At 36.4% G+C, this 21,044-nt stretch overlaps 1 protein-coding gene across 3 annotated transcripts in view; it reads left to right on the forward strand.

Annotated features, from left to right (window-relative positions):
* Positions 1 to 234: 234 nt before the first annotated feature.
* LOC102232887 (opsin-3-like) overlaps positions 235 to 21,044 on the forward strand; it is a 34,508-nt gene continuing 13,698 nt past the window's right edge. For all 3 annotated transcript variants that reach the window (XM_005805748.2, XM_023326017.1, XM_023326018.1), the window contains exons 1-3: positions 235 to 976; positions 10,683 to 11,011; positions 18,909 to 19,142. In XM_005805748.2, the coding sequence (XP_005805805.1) occupies positions 610 to 976; positions 10,683 to 11,011; positions 18,909 to 19,142 (930 nt within the window). In that variant the 5' untranslated portion in view covers positions 235 to 609. The remainder of the gene's footprint in view (positions 977 to 10,682; positions 11,012 to 18,908; positions 19,143 to 21,044) is intronic.

Raw genomic sequence — 21,044 nt, forward strand, 5'->3', positions numbered from 1 at the left:
AATTTCTTATTTTTCTTGCAAATTTTTGACTTTTCAAGCTCAGAAATGTTTTTTTAGATATCAAAGTGTCTGTAATTTTTTTCTCACAAATTTTGAACTTTTGGAGCGCAGAATACTTTTCTAGATCATTTTTGACTACTACCATCTTTTTTTTTGTTGTTGTTTTTTTTAGAATATGATGATCGCATTAATGTACTGTAATGAAATCCAGCAGAGCCTCTTGTCTTTCTGCTCTTCATCCTCTCATTGTCTTCTGACTCGTCAGGCTCCCAGTCACACCGAGCCGCTGAATCTGCCTCCAAACACTCTGGCGCAGACTGCGCTCCGACGCCGCCTCCTGTTGAGTTTTCGTCCCCCGGCGCGTTAAAAGGCGCAGTTGGCGATAAAAGCAGAAGCGCACAGCTGAATGTGAAGCGGGCTGGGTGGCGGCTCTCTGCATCACCCCCATGTCCTCTCTGAGTCTTCCCTCATTGGACACTTTGCTCCGCTGAGCAGGAACACCTGTATGTACGATGCGCGCAAACTACCGCGGTGCGCCATCTCCTCTCCGGATGCGCTGACCGAGACCCGGATGGGTGCAAACTTCCCCTCTGGTCCAAACTTCCCGGTATGATCGCTTCCAACGCGAGCCTGAGCTGTGCGCGGTGTCCCGGGGAAGCGACGACGGAGGCGAGCGGAGCGGTTCCGGGCTCAGTGCCGGCGCCCTCCCTGAGTCCGACTGGGCACCTGGTGGTGGCGGTGTGCCTGGGCTGCATCGGCACGCTGGGCTTCCTCAGTAACTTCCTGGTGCTGGCGCTGTTCTGCCGGTACCGGGCTTTGCGCACGCCCATGAACCTGCTGCTGGTGAGCATCTCGGTGAGCGACCTGCTGGTCAGCGTGCTGGGGACCCCGTTCAGCTTCGCGGCCAGCACCCAGGGGCGGTGGCTGATCGGACGCGCTGGATGCGTTTGGTACGGCTTCATCAACGCGTGTCTGGGTAAGAATACTTCTTTATTAGGATTTCTGTGGGAATAAATGTTCCAGATTATTGTAGCTGCTTATTCAGAACCAGGTCTTCCGAAAGGAGCGTCTTACATATTCACCTGTTTATTCTAATTCAGAAATAGTTTATTGATAAAAGGAAGAAGAAATTAACGCATTTAGTTAAAGCTGCAATATGTAACTTTTATTTAAAAAAAATATATCTTTCCCGTGTTTGTAAAAGATTTCACCATGTCGGGACAGTATAATCTGTGTTTTTATTAACCACAGAATTGTTCAGATTGAAATTACAAAAATAAATTTAATATAAACATGCCATTTTAAAATAAAACTCAGGTTTTCTTGGGGGAAAAAAGTTTTTTCTCTAGGATCAGGTGTTTTTTTTTTTTTAGCCATTTGGGAAAACATGTTTTTTCACTGGAGTCACGTGATCAACAGTCCGACGTTAAAACTGGCGAAAACACAGCATGTTTTTTTTAGTGGGCAAATTTAGTCATGTGTGATTTTAGTTTGGTTTTCTCACCATTAGAAGAATATTGACAATCGTAATCTGCTTTATTTCCGCGTCACACAAGTCACGTGACTAACAGCTGGACGTTACTACTGGAGAAAACGATGAAGAAGACAATAGGAAGTAGGAGGAGGATGATGGTTTGTTTTTGTTTTTATTTTTCTCAGACAATCTGGCTCCGCAGATCTCTCACAGCCTCACACAGTTCATAAAACTTGCGTGTCATTCCAACGTGTTGAATCCCTTCCTCTGATGTAAAATGGCCGACTACAATTTCAGTAGCTGCTCTCAATATAAAAGGTTTGTCGCTCCAAAGCCTGGATGGCATCATGACTGAAATATGAATATCTCATGTACAGTAAATGTTTTTAAATGACTTATCACGTGGACAAGTTTATTCATGTGGCATTTTAATAAAAAATTTTATTTTATGTAAACACTACAATTGTGAAATTGGGTTGTTGTTTTTTTTCTTACATTAGAATATTGACAAAGTTTTGAGCACATTTCTAATAGAAACGCAGCTTGAGACAGATAATCAGTGAAAAGCTTGATCTCCTCCACCTCCTTCCTGAGCTGCTATTGTTGAGGAAATGCTCTGCTCCAACCAAAAACAACCAATCAGAGCCGGGAGGGGGTCTAGCGCTGTCAATCAACCTCATGTACTCCCTGGTCAATGTGCTAATGGCAGAGAAACAACTTACCGTTGCAGGAAAACTGTTTATCTGCCATCATTGGTTGCCATGGTGACTAATCTTAGCATGGCTAGACATTGTATTGTAGGGGAAAGTATGATTGAAAGAGCTAAGTCCCGCCTCCTAGCTCTGATTGGTTGTTTCTAGTTAGCACTGGGAAAAGGCAGGAGCTCAATTTTTGTCACAGATATGTGGAAAAAGATGTTTTTTATAGAAGTTCAATACCGCAGCTTTAAAGAGTGATTCTAGATGGTAATGTCTGTGGGTAGGAAAGGTCTCCTGTAGCAGTCTGTACTGCAACGAATTTGAAGAAGCCTCTGACTGAATAGCTGCCTTTACATTACAAATATCCACAAAACTTTGTTGATATTCTGCTAATGTCTAATAAACATAATTTCACAACTGTGGTGTCTCCATTAAAAAAGAAACACACCTAAAATCAAACGTGAATAAGTTTGTTCCTGTGATAAATTATTAAAAAATGTGCTACGCAATCATCCTCCTACCATTTCCTGTCGTCTTAATCGTCATTTATGCCGTTAGCAACATCCGGTTGTTGATCACATGACTGTTGTGATGTGAAAAAAGTGTTTCCATTGCGGTTTTGTGAAATAAATCAATTTTGATACAGCCGGGGGGGGAAAAACCCACCTCTTCTTAGCGGCAAAACTTTTTTATCAAAAAACAAGTTGTTGTTTTTTTAATTGCTGTGTTTCCATTAAGTGAACTTATTTTCGAAAGGTCAAATTGTGCAATATGGTTAATGAAAAGCTACTGACACCTCTTTGCTATTCTACATTATCAAGAGAGAACGTGTCCAACATAATCCGATAAGTATATCATAAATAAAAATAAACAAAGGCTTAAAGTGCAGTTCAGTGAACCAAACTTGAAAATTGAACTTCCTTCAACCACAGAAAGCAAATTTAATCGTTCAGCTTTAATCCCAGAGGTACGTAAAGGCATGTAATGTCATTCATAGAGGAGATGCACGCTAAAATAAAATACAGAAAAGGCATTTCTGAACCTCATCTTTAATAGATTAGCTCTGAGTTGATCCTCTGAGGATGAGACTTGTAAGCCTGTAGACTTGAGGACAGTCGGTGTAATCACTGCGCAGGATTTATTGACGTGGCTTCTGGATTTTCCAGCCACTGGAGCGATGTCAGCTGAAGGCGAGCGATGATGTGACGGAAGCCTGACCCTGCTGACCTGATCGGGGTTCTCACTTCTGATCTGCTCTGCTTGTTCTTAAAGAGGCTTTAACAATCAATCCTCCTTTGAATAGAGACTGCTCTTTATTTATATAATTGCTCTGGCATTAATTACCAGTTCACCTTCTGAAATGTGAATAAAAGGTTGTGAGATTAACCTGTTATTGGTCTTAAATTAGAGGAAATTATCAAAATAATCAGTTGTTATTTTACAGAATGCAGTACAAGAACCAGAAGACCTGAGAGGTCTGGAAGGTTGATACAACAGCAGCAGATCTTTAATGTATTGTGGTGCTAAGCTGCTCAGTGATTTCTAAACTAACAACAGTATTTTAAAGTCTATTCTCTGAGCTACAGGGAGCCAGTGGAAGGACTTTAGAACTGGGGTGACATGCTCTATCTTCCTGGTTTTAGTCAGAACGCCAGCAGCAGCGTTCTGAATCAGCTGCAGCTGGAGGATAGATATTTTAGGCAGACGTGGTGCAGTAATAAATGTAACTAAAGATAAACGCATGGATGAGTTTCTCTAGATTTTGTTGGGTCATTTCAATCCTTGAAATAAGTGATAGAAGGCCGACTTTGTAACTGTCTTTATGTGTGTCTGAATGTTCAGGCCAGATTTCTGATCTATAATTTCCAGTTATAGATCTCAACTGAAGCTGACTCTAGATCGTTCCTTTTTAGGTCCAAAGATAATAATTTCAGTTTTGCTTCTGTTCAGCTGGAGAATGTTATGGCACATCCACACATTTATCTGTTAGCATCTGTTCAGTGATTGGATGGGTTCAGAGTCACATGGTGGCATCGTAATGTAGAGCTGTGCATAGTTATGGTATCTAATCTGATTACTTGTTGTTACCTTGAGATTAAGTAGATATTAATTAGAGGGGGGGGGGGCAAGATTAAACCTTGGGGTACCCCACACATGTGACTTCTGTCTGACTTGAGGAGAAGTTACCAACTGTACTTTTGGCCAACAGTGTCACTGAACACTTTGACTCTCAGTCCTGTGACTGAAAGACGTCAGAGCGGTTGCTCATCGTTTGGAAGCTATTTTACTGCTGAAACAGCTTTTTCAATAATTTTGTTGGTGAAAGGAAGGCTGGGGGTTGTAATTTTGCTATTACTGCTTGGCCAGATTGTTTTCTTTCTCTGCAGTGACTTGATAGTTGCTGTTTTTAAAGCCTGAGGGGGTAAAGACCTGATGAGTTATCAACATAATGCCAGGCAGAACCGTTATTTTTAAACTATCAATACAACAGAAGAAAATACTCTGGCTTGTTCTCACAGATTATAAACATTCTAACATGATAGCATATGTTAGAATATGCTATTATAACATACCGAATAGCTTCAGCATGTTATTTTATCTGTTTCGATTGTAAAAGAAAAGCCATAATATTGCAAGAATAAAGTCAAAATAATACGTGAATAAAGTTGTAGTGTTAGAAGAATAAAGTCATAATATTAAAAGAATAAAGTTGTAGTAATACAAAAATAGTCATATGAGAATTAAGTCATAACATTAGGAGAATAGAGTCGAAATAATTCCAGTATAAAATTATGATTTTTATTTACTTACCATAGCCCTAACAGTCTGGTAAGAAAGATATGTTTTAATTTTTCTTCTTTTTTTGGCAAATAAAATCAGAAAAGGGAAAATAAATGTGTATATATTTCTTCCTTTAATCTTCAAAAGTCACTTAATTAGTAAAGGTATAAATTTAATCTCAGGATAAATCCAGTTATTTTTGCGAAGGTCTCAGCATTAGACGGGTCAGAGGTGAAGTTGTGGAAAATTTTAAAGAGGTGAAGTTATAAAACAACAACTCAAGATTTGAACATCTCACAAATCTCTGTTCAATCTCTAAAAAGTTTTTTGTTTGGTTTTGTTGGACTTTACCTCCTCAAATTTACTAAATAATTCAAACTTTCTACCTGTTTTGTTTCCAGAATGAGCAGAAAAATAAGGCATAATTTAACCCACATTAATTTTAACAGTTATTAGCAACAAGCATTAGAACTGAGTGTGGATCAAAGACTATTAAAGATGTTAAAGAAGAGCTTCTTCTGAGATTTCTGGGACCTTTGGGAACGCCTTTTCCAAAACGCTGGAAAAAGATGGATGAACATCAAAGATTCATTAAGTGATTGATGGCTGTAATTGGCCAACAAGTGGAGAAAAAGTCAAAAGGATTTGCGTGACATTGATACGAGTCAAGATGATGTTGATTTAAGCATTAAGTCTGAATGTGATATTAACTGGAGGAGTGAGATAAAACTTGACTGTTTAATTGCTTCCCACAGAGGAGCTGCTTCAGTTTGAAAAGCCTCGTTTGAATTCATCCTGAGCCGCAGCGTGTTCATTAGGTGCAGTCAACTCCTACTTATTAACTCTGATACTTCGCTCGCCTGCAGCCACGTTCCCAGTTTCAGCCTTGATAACAGAAGAACGGTCAAAGAAACATTTAATTTCTGCTCATAGATCTTAAATTCAAAGCCAACTCTTGAAAGCAAAGCAATTACAGTTAAAGTTTATCTCACCATAAATGAACAAAAATGGATATTGAATCACTTTCAGGTCGACTAAACGTGCATTTTTCTGCTTCGGATTAAACTGGGACGTTGTTTGACCCTCCGCCTACGCAAGTGGAGATGAACAGCGCTCTGTTTGGGAATTCACAAATAAAACCATGTCTGCTCCAGAGCAATTACCTCGGACAACATGGGAGTTACTGTAGCGTGCAGCGCCGGACGTCTGGCAAGCTTGTACTGCAGCCTGGTTATGTCACTCTCATTATGATAAAATAACTTCAATGAAGAACTTTTGACCTGCTTCTTCCTGCAACTATGAGATGAATCTCTTCTCCAACACACCTAAATCAAATTAATCACTCAGATGACATGCTCAACTTTTGGTTGCCCAGGAAGTCTTTGGCACACCCAGTTTAAAGAGCATTTGCTAAAAATGTTTAAAAAGCCTTGAAATTGATGATCGTCTCATTCCTGTAGCACAACCAAATGTTGAAAATATAAGAAGAATCACGGCTTTAGCTTCAATTCAGTTATTTAGTGAAGAAAAATCCTTTGTTAAGAAATAATTGTTTTCTACTGTTGGTGTTGTTTTGAAGTGGGCTATATAAAAAACCTTGAATTGGCAATTGTCTGCCTCAGTGAGGCACAAGGACAACAGTATACAAACAAAAACCTCTATTTAACCAAAAAATACTTGACAAAATGAACAGAAATGCATATATACAGTATATATATATATATATATATATATATATATATATATATATATATATATATATATATATATATATATATATATATATATATATAAAAATCAGGATAAACAAAAACTGATCTCTAACAATATATATAAAGTACATACTTGGGGCATTATTACACACAAATGCTATTGTACAAGAAACAACTAAACCAATTAAATGTCAAGCCAACAAATTAAAACTATGACAAGAGTTAAAACAACAATAACAAAAAAAAGTTTCCAGTTATTGGAGTTTACAGATCCAGCATCAGCTGCCTGATGGGTTCCTTCACTTCCTGGTGTTGCATCATAAAAAGCCCCCCTCTCCCAGCCAAGCTCTCATTTTACCAAATGTGTGGACCCATATTAGCAAACAACGGCTTTATTACAGAAAGTGAAATTATTAGAAATAGACTAACCGTGAGATATGGCTCCATTATTCGCGTGTGACGTCACGCTCTCCAGAACTCCGCCCACTCCGCCATGACGGACGTCAAAACAACCAATGAGCTCCTTTACAGCTAGTATATCTGTTACCTAATATCGCTTCTATGTAGCTGACTTCACTTTAAAAGCGGTCGGCTGCATAAACAGACAAGGAGGCAAACCAAATTTGTCATTTTATTTTATAACTTGGCTTTTAATGAGGAATAGTTTTTAAGACAGCCTAACAGAAATGAATGAGATTACACTGTTATGTAAAAATTAGTTGAGGATTATTCAGCAGCTAAATTTATTTATTATGATTCACTTCCTTACTCAGTTGTTTCTTTGTATAAAGACAAATAAGTCTAGCAGTTAAAATCATAGTTATTTAATATTTTACCTTTATTTTGTAAACAAAATCAATCTTTTATGACACTGAATCAATCACTAAACCTATTATTTACAGGAGATGGTTGTAAGATTGTGCTGAGGAAGCAGCAGCAGCGAAACTCTGACAAACGACCTGATTTGTCAGAAATACAATCAGGATCTGGAAAAGAAATAAAACAAAGACGTAACAATGGAAGAAAACAGCAGAGCAAAGAAAGTAGACAGATGAGGAGAAAGAAAACTCCAGAAAGGAGGTGAAGATAAAAGAAGCAGCAGCCAAAATGAAAAATGCTTAGTTAGTTTGCTGACTCAGTCCAGGGACATTAGGTCATTCATTCCCTCCATAAATCTATTCTACACCTTTCCTGAGTTGGAGGATGAAGAATCAGGCCTTGGGTAAAAAACCTATTAAAATGCATGCTGGAGAATCAAAGTGGGCCGTGTTTGAATGAGAGCCAGCATTAGGGACCCGTATTCCCACCAGGCTCTGGGTGCAAACTGTGCAATCGTCACAAAAATTAATAGAAAACCGGCGGCTGCTGAGATAAAGCTTCAGAACACAGAGCACCCACTTCAGCACCGTGGGCAAGTTTCACACAAATGTTTCTCTCATCTGTTTACCCATTAATGGCGAGATGAATTCCTGCCATTATTTTTTGTTTATTTGTCTTTTTAATGCCATTATTGCATTCTTCCTTCCGTTTTGTGTAACCTTCAAATCCAGAGATCGTGTTAGACTTTCCTACACGAAACAAATGATTTCTTTAGCATGTCAGCAAGTTTTACAAAAGTTACCATTCTTTGATTCAGGTGTGTTTGAGCAAAAACGCACCCAAGGGAAACACAACAAGATTTGATCTTCACATTTCTGCTACAAAAGATGTTTCCATTTATCATATAATTGCGGAATTATATGAAACACACCAATTTTGAATTAAACTCTAGTTTTTTTAAAATATTTTATATCACACGAGTCACATGATCAACAACTGGATGCAACTAGTGGCAAAAACCACAGAGAAGATGACAGGAAGTAGTTGGAGGATCATGGTATGGCATGTATTATTGTGTGATCAAACTTATCCACATGGGATTTTAATTTTGTTTCTTAATTAATGAAAACACGACAATTGTGAATTTTTGTTTTCCTGAAATTAGTGGAATATTTACAAACTTTTGCGCACATTTGTAATGGAAACGCAGCTGCTGACACCATACTTACCACATTTAGTTCTGTTGGACCGTCTGAAGCTTATTTGAATAAAATTAAACGTGTAAAGGTGCAAAAGGATTTGCCGTTGCAGTAACTAAAGTAGCAGTTCATGAGTGAAAAAGAAAGTATTACATCATAAACAGAAAGCAGCTGCAGTTAAAATACTTTTCTAAACAGTTTTACAAAAATTAAAGTCAAATTCTGTAAAACCAAAATGGTAAAAATAAAAGTGAAAATTGCTGTAGTTAATGATTCAAAATAAAATCATGTGCAAAGATTTAGTGGATGGAAGCAGTTAAAAATCCCAATATATAACCAGAAAGAGAGCAAAACAAAAAAAAAAGATGAAAAACTTTTATTTCTCTTCTTTAGATGTTGTACTTTATCTATTCTCATCCTCCAGCCTCGCCAAATTTTTAGCCAATCATCAGCCTCCGTTTGGCAGGAAGGTGAGGTGAATATCTGTGATTAAAGTCGAGGTAAAGTGCCTCTGAATCAGCACTTCAGCCTGATTAACTCTTATTAACTCTTATTCTACTCAGCAACAATTAACTCCTCCATTGATTTGAATACATTCAGTAATTTACAACTGCTAAAGGTGACTTTATAAACTTTAACACAAGTAATTAGTCACGTCTCAATGGGTTACTGTAGTTTATGTGGTGCAACATATAAAAGTTTGATTAAAACAAAACTAAGAGGGGATAAATAATATTTTTTTCAGCCAACTAAGTCCTTTTGTTTTAAAGACAAACCTTAATTGAACTCTTACTGCTATGTACAATATATTAAATTACATTTAAAAATCTTTATAATGAAACAAAAAACACGTATTATGACCTTTGTGAAGCAATTATTGTATTTTTCATGGAGCTCAGTGGGTGAGGATCATGATATTTATAATTTAATATTTTTATATATTCTCTTTCTTCTATTGGTTTCGTTTTGTTCGTCTAAGTAAAGGCATTGAACAAACCCCTGTAGCTGTTTAGTTTTTGAGACAATTAGTAAATGTTTCACAAGAGCTGAAATTTGTAAACATTTATGTTGCTGTGAAACCATGTAAAATGAAAATAGCCTGAAGAAAACCCAATCCACCGAAGGCTTTAGAAACTGTTGAATTATTTGAAAAAGAAATGTTTCTGTTTAACAGCACAGAAACATTAATTTGTAGTTGAACACTGTGTGATACATGCACAACATTAAGGTTTAATTTATTGAATATTGTTCCATGAATTAAATTTTTCTACCATTTACACAAAGTAAAGGCAATTTATTCCAGCAGAGACAAAGGAAAAAGGTAAAGTGGTGAATATGTTGGTGGGAAAATGACCATAAACCTGATATTGGAAATGATTCAGGTTATTATTACTATTGGTTGTCATGGGAACGAAACGTGGAAGAAAGTAAAAATAAAAGGTGATCAGAATGAGATAAAAACAGCTCCGGTTTTGGTTTTGATAATTCACTCTTTTGGAAACTGTTGCTTCAGTTGGGAGAAAACCCGTCTGGTGTTGGGTCCTGGACGTCGTCATAGCAACGCATTTTCATTGGTTCAGGATTCCCAGGCAGCCTGGAAAAGAATAAAGGATATGGAAAATATTTGTATCCATCCATCCATCCATCCATCCATCCATCCATCCATCCATCCATCCATCCATCCATCCATCCATCCATCCATCCATCCATCCATCCATTCTCAAGTAGTCATTCATCCACTGTTCAATGTTCCATTCGTCTGTCGACCATTAATTCACTCAATCAGTTTTTTATTAATTCGTCCATCCGTTGATTTGTTGGTTCGTTCATCCATCCATCCTGAAGTAGATCCTACCATCTATTCATCTATTTATTTTTCCATATATTCTTTCTTCCATCCTTTCGTTTATCTGTTCGTCCGTCCATCAATCAATCATGGTAAATTCTGGAAAGCTTGTAGGAACCGGGTCAACATGAGTTTCTTTCCTGCCTCCCTCAGGCATCGTCTCCCTGATCTCCCTGGCCGTTCTGTCGTATGAGCGTTACTGCACCATGATGACGCCCACCATGGCGGACGGCAGGGACTTCCGGCCGGCGCTGGCAGGGATCTGCTTCTCCTGGCTGTACTCCGTGGCCTGGACGGTGCCTCCGCTGCTGGGCTGGAGCCGCTACGGCCCCGAGGGGCCCGGCACCACCTGCTCTGTTGACTGGAAGACCCAAACTCCAAACAACATCTCCTACATCATCAGCCTTTTCACCTTCTGCCTTGCCTTGCCGTTCGCCGTCATAGTCTACTCCTACGGGAAGCTGCTGCTCACAATCAGACAGGTGAGATGCTGCCAGGTGACTGCGCTGCAGCTGCGTTTCCATTACAAATGTGCGCAAATCTTTGTCTATATTCTGCAAACGTTGTTAAACACAATTTTACAGTTGTGGTCTTTCCATAGAGTAAGAAACGCAACTAGAAATAAACCAGCTCTGGCTTAGATGAGACATTTTTAATTTAGATGTGAGTGAAAGGCACACCAGCAGTGCACCACCTTGTCTATGACCTGTAAATCATCAAAAGCATGTTTGAATGCAGATCTGATAAGAGAGTCAGGAATATTCAAAGAGACAAACTTGAAATCTAAGAAATGCCGTGACCGGAGAATCAGATTCGACATCTTCACATCGTAGCCATTAAAGCCGCCAACATTCATGTTTGTCTGGTCCTGAACTCTACAGCATCTGACACCGCCGCCCATTAAGCCGCTTGGAGATTAATACGCGTCTTTAATGGCATTTAATTTGCAGAAATAGCACACATGAGTTGAAAGAGGCATAATGAACTTTTAAGAGTCGTGCTGTATTAGTACACAGTTTGGTCGTAACTGCCTTAACTCTGTGATGCATCGACTCAAGCAAGCTGTAAGAAACTTTCTTCAAAGATTTTGGGTCATATCAACATTGATTGATTAGATAATTATTCAGTAATCATTTGTTATCAATACTTTAAACCACTGCAACAATTAAAACAACTTGACTGAAAAGAAACAAGGCTAATATTTATCCCTCAAATTAAACTAAACTACCCCTCCGTAAATCATTAAAATGTATATAAAAAACCCCAAACGTATCACTTCTTTTATGTAAATAACAAAAAGAAACATAAACCAAAAACTGATACAACAAAATTTGAAGTTATTTACTGTTGTAGCCATCAAATGATGATGGGGTACGCGTCGGTTGTATTTCTGTCTGTTTCTTTTACAACAAAAACAGACAAAATTATTTTAAAAATTAAACATCAGCACTTTGTTTTGGTTTGGTTTTAGTTTATATTGGGAGTTTTTATATTTCCCTCTTTGTACTGAGATGGTTCGTGCAAATATTCGTCGTTTGAGAAACGTTTCTGTTCGTTCGTTAGCATCACTGTTGATTGATGCAAAAACTTCTTCAGAGCCACTAAAAGTAAAACAAGTGCAACTAGTTGTTAACGTGGATTAGGATTTATAACAATATTTTGTTGTACTATTGTAATAATGATAAAAAATATGATTTAAAAAATATTTATTACTTATTTTTTAGGTAACCAAATGGCATTTGTTGCTCTAGAAAAACATTCCTGTTCAAATTAAGCTTTTTCAGGACACTACATACTTACAGAAATGTGACAACAAAAACTTTGTTTAATCATATTTCTGATTTTACTTATATTCTCTGATGCTCTTGTGGAAAAAAATAGGGGAGAAAGAACATTTTAGTCAGATTTTTTTTGACAAATTTGTCTTGAAAATGATGAATAAAAATTCTTATAGTGACAAGGAACTTTTCACAATAAATGATAAATAATACGACAAATAATAGATCTAAACGTTTCAAATAGATGTATGTTTTAGAAGTTGAGTCTCCACCCAAGACTTTCTATTTAACTGGATCCATTTGTGACACACATACCAGTTTGCATGTAGGTGAAAAAGTTGTAATTATTTTGCATGCTTACTATGCCCCCTTCATGTCACTTTCTTATGGCTAATGACGAATCCGTTCTATTTGAAGTTTTCCACTGGCAAGACCCGTAACATATATGGGTTATGGGTCCCATAGTCAAAACATATATGATTGTTTTAGTTGAGAAGGTTCATTTTTTGGCTGATAGACAAACTACAAACAATCTTTTGCCTCAGGCTGAGTAGGTGTTTCTCTTTGTTTACAGCATCTCTTCTTTATTCTGATCAGTCTGCATGTTGACAACTTAATGAGGCATATTTCAACACGTCCATCTCCTACATCTGTTTACCTTCTTTATTTGCATGATATATTACATCTTTTAGACACTTTTTGTGCATCATTCAACTTCAAGTTGGGTCCTTCTTCTATTTTTTTTTGCTTCTTTTTTATTTGCAGGTCCCCTGTTTCATTTATTCCCAGTGGATGAGAAACTAATTTGGCCAGTCCATTTCCCAGTTTATGTGCCGTGCTTCATTTGATCTCGCACAAAGCTCTCGTTCAAAAGAATTTGCAAGGTTGCAATTTTAAAGAATGAGTGATTCTCAGAACTGGATGTAATATAAAGTTATAACTGAGAAATTCCTTTTCCTTGAAAGCAGAAATATCCGAGGCTGCATGAAGTGTTGTAACAGTCACATTAGAAACTAGGAACAACATGGCAGACCTACAGTCACGCAGGTCCATTTTATTTTATTTTATTTCTTTATCAAATTGGTTATTGTGTTGATCAATACCTCTATTTGTAAGTCTGTAATGTTTGTCTTGTTTGCACTAATTGGTGAATTAAAAAAAAGACAAACCCTGAACGACTAAGAGCTGCAACTGCATTGAAAACTGGTGCATGCCACACTTTTCAGATTTTCATTTGTAAGAAAAATATATATACACATTTTTCTTTGAGTTTAAAATCAGTCTTAAATTTAAAAAAAAGCAAAAACACCCTAAATGCTGCAAAAACTCAAATCTTAAGTATTTTTGATCTAGTTTACAGTGAAATCATCTTTTTACACTTTAAATAAGACAAAACTGACTTACAAGCAACTTTTAAACCAGATATAGGAGCTTGTTTTAAGTGAATAATTCATTAATATTGGTTAAAAAAAATATTGGTCATAAATTAAATAATCTACCAGTGGAACACGACATTTTCCCCATATTACAAATAACAATAAAGTTACTATTGAATCAATAATTCCTTAATATTGATGAAAAATTACTAAATTCCACTAGCAAATTATTTCCCTTATTATAAGATATTTGTCCCAAATAATCTTGACAGTAAAACCAATAATTTTTCATCAGTCTTAAGGAATTATGTACTCAAAACAAGCTCCTGTATCTTGCAGAAAAGTTACTTAGAAGTTAGTTTTATCTAATTTAAGTGTATTACAATATTTGCACTAGAAACTAGACCAAAATACTCAGTTAGATTTTGTGTTTTTGCAGTGAATCCCAGCATTTTATAGAGGGATAAAGACAGGACGTTATCAGATTTGTTATCCAGATGAATCTCTCATTAAACAGCTTTAATTCATACTCCAGTTTCTACCAGCAGAGGTAAAATCATCTTCGTTTCCAGTTCGCTGATGTAAGTTAGGCACAATGTTGCATCCACAATCTGCTGTAAGCTGTCATGGATGTCAATGGGAACGAGGAGCAGAAGCGGAGGAGACGGGACAGAAAGAAATCGGCGCTGCGCTCATGTTGTCGGTCGCGCCATCTGAATTAATTACGGGAGGAGAACAGAGCCAGGTGCAGCGAGGAGTCTCTCAGTGTGCCTCTTGTTAGTGGTGGCAGGTCTGCTGACGGATCCATGCAGGTGTAAAGAGGAACCAAAACAGCTATGATAAACTGACAAGCAGGGTTTTTATTAATTACTCTATTTGGGTCTCTCTTGTTTCTGGTTTTAGGGTAGGAGGCAAACTAAGAGGAAATTAAACTTTTTCTTGAAGCAACACAGATTATGGCAATTGAAAAACTCATGGTGTCGGCAATTAAGCAAGTTAATCGCTGAGTTTACCTAAAAAAAAGTTTGTAAAGATTTGTTTCTTCACAGACCTCTGAAGGTTTTAACAGCATTTAAACCAGATTTAAACCTCTTGGTTCTGTTCTTTGTTGGCCATTCTACCGTAGTTTTGTTCATTCTTCTAATGTTGATTCATTTTGTATTTTCATTTGACCCACACTGCAAAAACACTTCAACACTTACAGTATATCTGGTGCCAATAGTGTCAAAATGTTTAAAATCACTGCAAAAACACAAAATCTTAAGGATTTGTGATTTAGTTTTTAGTGCAAATATCTTAGTACACTTAAAAAAAGACAAAACTAACTTACAAGTAACTTTTAAAATAATCTCTTAATATTGATAGAAAAGTACTGTTTCCCCTGGCAGATTAATTCACTTATAACAAGACATTTCCACCATGTTACAAGTGAAATAATTTGCCAATGCAACTAGTACTTTTTAATATTAATATTAAGGAATTTTTTTTTTGCATAATACGAACTCCTAAATCTTGCTGAAAAGTTAATTGTGGATCAGTTTAGTTTTATTTAATGTATTAAGATATTTACACTAAAAACTTTGTGTTTTTTACACAATGATTCACTTCCTAGGGTTGCTAGGTGACGCCTGGGGTTGCTAGGTAACGGCGGAGTACCTCTCAAATGTGACTTAGTAGTCGTGAGGTTTTTGAAACAACTCATTTTCCATACACAAAAAAACATTAACTTACTGCCAAAAAACAGCTGGGTGGATTCATTTTTAAACTTTTTATTTTTTTGAACTTTTTTTCTAAAATCTACATGTATATATTGTCATATAAAGATGACAATCTTCCCAACTTAGGTTACCTATTTGTAACTTCCTATAAGAATCATGTGTCATTCACTTTATATTACCTACTGACTACTGGATTGGATAAAAATAATCTGAGATACTGTACCTTTAAAAAAGATGGTAAACGATCAGGATTAAAATCTGAAAATTTATGCATTTTAAATGTGCTTTGCCATCGTAAATGGTGCGTATTTGTGTGAAACGTCACATTTCTGCTGTCATCCTGCAGCTGTCGAGGTGCTCAGTTACATCCAGGGAAGATAATCTCCTGCTTACACAGCAAACACTTTTTTTTGTCCTGAACAGGTCAAATACTCTCATATTGTCAGGCTTTTTCAGACTCTGATATAATCTGTTGAGTTTGTTAAAACCAGAGGCTTCACACAAGAGGAAGAACATGCAAACTCCAAGTTTTTGTTTTGTTGGAAAAGGTTCTGCTATAATTTCAACTGTCACGAAGATGTTCATGTGTAACTTTTCTATGTTCGTCTCAGGTCCAGTAGGTCAGTGGTTCTCAAATGGGGGTACGCGTACCCCTGGGGGTACGTGGAGGTACTGCAGGGGGTACGTGAAGCTTTTCAAAATATCTTTAAAAAATCAGTAGGCTCCTCATAATAAGTCTTGGGAAAAATTATTTTGTAAAAAGTTCGATAAAATATAAATGTGTGTTCATACACTGAATTTTATATTCAGCATTTAGTTTCAATATCCTTTAAAATAAAACGGTTTGACTGGTTTTATACCTTCCTGGTGGTCACCGTCTTCTGTTTTTCTTTTTTGTTTAACCATGCAATGTTTGCAATATGGATGTATTTGTCAGGTTCACTGATATAAGTTGTTTGGCTTTAATAAATCAGACAGTGATTTTACAGCACTGTACCTCTTTTTAATTCCAAAAATGTTTTGCCTGTGTCAGGGGGTACTTGACTAAAAATATATTTTTCACTGAAAAAAGTTTGAGAACCACTGCAGTAGGTTGACAAACACACTCAGATTCTCTGTATTTATTCTAACAAAAGAGAAAATCAGGTTGGTTGTTAACATACAATAAATAACCCTTAAACTACAGAGCAATATCTACCAACAAGCAGTTAGCAGCAATTAAAGGTAGCTAAAATGAACAACATTAATAATAAAAGTTAAAAATATTTTCAAAACATAAACAAATTTACTCATGAAACACTGCGTTTGTCTAAAATATAATACTTGTAAAGAAAACACAGAGCTGATCCTAATACATGCCACAGTTACCGACGGCAACAGAAAAATGGGGGTGGAGCTGTCTGTTACTGGTCGCTATGGTAACCACCAACTGCCAAGAACAGCCTAACAGAGCTTGATACACCAATTAATATCTGGAGAAACAGCTTCTTGACTAAGCAAAAATAAATTCAAAGAATAATTAAACGAGTTTTGACAAAGTTGACATTTAACCTGGTTACCCACGAACAAAATAAACAAAGTTTGATTTTAGAAAGACTCCTCTAAAGCATTCAGTATTGACAAATATTTGAGTTATGCATATCTTTTGTGTTTTGCAACATTCTTTTAAAGTCATTTCATCATGAAAATGTTTATTTGTTTAATAAAAACACACAAAAATAAAGCTTTTCTGTTGTAAACTTTATGCTTTTACATCCTTTTAAGTTTGACACTTGCTCACTGGACACATATAGCAAAAATTAGATTGTTGCTTTCAGACTCTTCACCACATTATTGTCTGATGTTGACTTTGCCCAGAAGCCTTATTGTTATTGACCTCACTTTGCCCCTCATCTGAATGAGATACAGTTGTTTTTCCTGGTTATGCATCTATTAAAAACCAACTTTGTGTCCTGCAGGAAGTGGAAATATTCTTTGAACTCGCTCGGCATTAAGCTGACGCAGCAGCTGTCACCTTGACTGAAAGGCTGCATGCTGCTCCGGGTAACACCGACAGTGTTACTTAGTTCAGAAAATAATCGGTCAAAGGGTGACCTGTCAAAGACGGACATGATGGAAAAAAACTTCTGCTTTAATAGGAAGAGATGTTGGACGGAGCTGATTGGATGAGAGAGAAAGAGTTTCTAAAGAAAGCCTGAGTTGGACCAAAACCCGATTTTGATTTTATGAAAGCGATAGTGCCGTATTTATGAACATTAGGTCGTTCCTGAAAGCAAGATTCATGCTGGCAGAAGAGAGTCTGATCTTGCAGATTTAAATGTCAGCCTCTGAAACTCTTTGGTGGAGCAAGAAAAGTCCTAATAGATCCAGTTGGTTCTTATCTCAGGGGATCAGTACAATAATTGATCTATCAGGTTTCTGTCAGGCTGTTTGGTCCTGGTTGATTTCTGTATGTAAACAGAGAACTGATTCACAGTCTTTGTCTCAGAGAGAAAAGCAGATTATTTAAACAACCCCCTACAATACATATAAGTTTTGTAAAAAGCCTTAAAGTGGACAAAATAGTAAACAAAATAGACTTTTTACACATTTTTGTTCTTTTATTTGGATCTCAACTGCTTAAAAAAACTACACAGCTGTCTTTTGTCAATAAGTTCATGTCTGGAAAATGAGCCGTTTCAAAGTTGCTAAGTCGCATTGGACGAGCGCGCCGCCGTTACCTAGCAACCCCAGGAATTCAGCCATACGGCAAAAACACAAACTCTTACCAGGTATTTTTTTAATCTGGTTTCTAGTGCAAATAGTTTTAATTTTGTTTTATTTCAAGTGTACTACAAGTAACTTACAAGTGATTTTTCAGCAATAAATAAGAGTTTTTTTAAAGTAAATAATTCCTTAAAAATATTAGTTTAACTGGCAGATTATGTCTTGTTTCAAGTGAGATCATCTGCAAGTGGCACCAGTACTTTTTCATAAAAACAAACTCCTATATCTTCCTGAAAAGTTACTTGTAAGTTAGTTTTGTCTTATTTCAAGTGTAATAAGATATTTGTGCTAGAAATTAGATTTTTTGCTTTTGCAGTTTTGACACTATTAATACCTGATATATGGAGAAAAACAAATCTGCTATTTTTTTTTTAAATTCTCTGGAAATGTAAAAAGTCGTTGAAAAATCATAATACTTGTTGTTTTGCATTATCTCAACATTTTTATACTTTTTGAACTTCCTCTTTTTGAGCAAAATTTAAGATTAAGCTGAAACAATCTGAATTATTTCAAATATCTTGTCAGTAAAAATCTCCTCAGTGGCGGCAGATTGGTTCGTAGTTTTCGAGTTTTAATCAACTTTAAGTTTGACAGGCTGATATTAGAGACAGTAACTTGAACTGACAGGCAGAATGGTAAACAAAACGAAAGATTACTACAATGATGTGTTTTGATAGTTCAAGTAGCTTTATTTAATCAAAGTGCATTTTAGGGGTTGAGTCAGAGTCTTGTGTCCTGCAGGTGCGCAGAGTGAGCTCAGTGGTGACGCGGCGCAGAGAGCAGCGCGTTCTGGTGATGGTCGTCATCATGGTGGTCTGCTACCTGGTCTGCTGGCTGCCGTACGGCGTGGCCGCTCTGCTCGCCACCTTCGGCCCCAGAGACCTCCTGACGCCGGCGGCCAGCGTCACGCCGTCGCTGCTGGCCAAGTTTTCCACTGTGGTCAACCCTTTTATTTACATATTCATGAACAAACAGGTGAGACGCTCACTTTATCTGCAATATGGAGTCCAAACTATGGAGTCCATTAGGACCAAAAATTTTTAATTAAGAGAAATGAAGGGATACTCTTCTTAATTTAAACAAAAAACTGAAAAGATTTATTTTTTAAAACATTTGTTGTCTTTATTGCTTCAATAATATACAAAATAAAAGACAAAATTTTAATAGAACAAAGTAGTATATTTTTTGTAGAAAAGGAATCTGTAAATCATTGTGATAAAATATAAACTGGGTTCCACACAGTTGATGTATTAATTTCCAAAACTTTATTGGAATTTATTATCCCTTTTTCATGTTTGGCAACAAAGTTTGAGCAACGTAAAGTGTAATCAATGAAAGCAGAAAAAGATTTTGCCTTGTAGCTAAATAAATAAAAAGTGAGCAGATTTTATTTGTAAAAATATCAAATTGATTACAAATTCACTCCATTCTTGAACTGTGGACCAAGGGCCAAACAAAATCACCCAGAGGGCTGTAAATGGCCCTCACGCCACACTTTGGACATCATTAATTTAGAATTTTATTGTGCTATTTTGTGGTATTTTTGTGATAATTGTTATGAAATAAACAATTTATTATGTATTTTTTTAGGTATTTGTATGTCTGCGCTACAAACTAATGTTCTTGAAAAACGTTCCCATTTGAAATACTTCAGTACGCGACTTACTTAAAAAAGTATTATTTTGCCACTACACTGTGCATAGTAACTACATTTAATTATATAGTTTAAATCCATATACTCATATGTATTGATGAGTAATTAAAAAACTATCTTTGCAAGTGAATTCCAGTTTAGATTAACTCCTGGATGTTTTTACGCCTTCGCCATCTATTTCATGTTTCTTCATGTATTGTCTCAGCTCTTTAGCGTACGTTTATGATTTCTCCTAAAATTTCAACATGTCTGCTTTAGAAACCAGAACACAAAACTGCACAAATAGCTTTAAGGCTCGAGATCCAGCTTTCTTATCCTAATTTTATTGCACTTGATTAACTGATGTTTATCTCAGTGTAGATAAACACGTTAATTAAGTGCATCTTCAAATATCTTTTGGAAATATCAAATAAATTTCAACAATTAGATTTTAGAAAAAGACAAAAATAAGGATCTCAGAGGCATCTTTTCTGCGTCAATGCGGGGAAGGGGTCTAATTATGTGACACCCAATCCAGTAATTAAGTTTTTGTGTGATTTACACCCGCAGGAGGAGCGAGCAGAAGTCACACTTTCTATCTGCCGGGTTTTTGTTTACACTTTAAGGCAGGACGCACATGAAGCGACACCCCGCCGCCTGCACGGCTGCTCAGCGTTTCAAGGACAGAGAGCAGGGAGACGAGATAAAGAAAGGAGAAATAATCTGCTTTCATTTCTAATTGAAAGCAGCACAAACATCAAGGTGTTTACTGCATGCAGGATTTCACAATCAATAGATCTTCAGTCATTAGTTTATTAATACAAACAGGAATAGCGCTGACAGGACAACCTTGATTTTGATCAGATAATTGATCATGGATCACTTTTCAATGGATAATATGCTGGTTTTGATATGTTAAAGACATACTACTTTGGTTTTTATTCTTCAGAAGATTTAGATTGCATTTTGGTGAAAAATTACATTTGCTTTAAATGTGTTTTTTTTCTGATTTTGGACAATCGTTGAGAACATTATTGTAGTCAAAATATGTTTTACATTAATGTTTGGAATAAAACCAACAAATCAAGATAAATTACTATCTGGAATATTTTAGGTCTAGATTTGTATGATTTCAGGCTTTTATACTGTTTATACTGTTTTTTACAGTAGATTTTATTACTGCTATCAAAGTTTTTGTTAAGAAAAAATTGACTAGATAAACAAAATGAACCCATTACAATAGG

The sequence above is a fragment of the Xiphophorus maculatus genome, chromosome 21 (assembly GCF_002775205.1).
Source record: "Xiphophorus maculatus strain JP 163 A chromosome 21, X_maculatus-5.0-male, whole genome shotgun sequence".
Taxonomy (NCBI): Eukaryota; Metazoa; Chordata; class Actinopteri; order Cyprinodontiformes; family Poeciliidae; genus Xiphophorus; species Xiphophorus maculatus.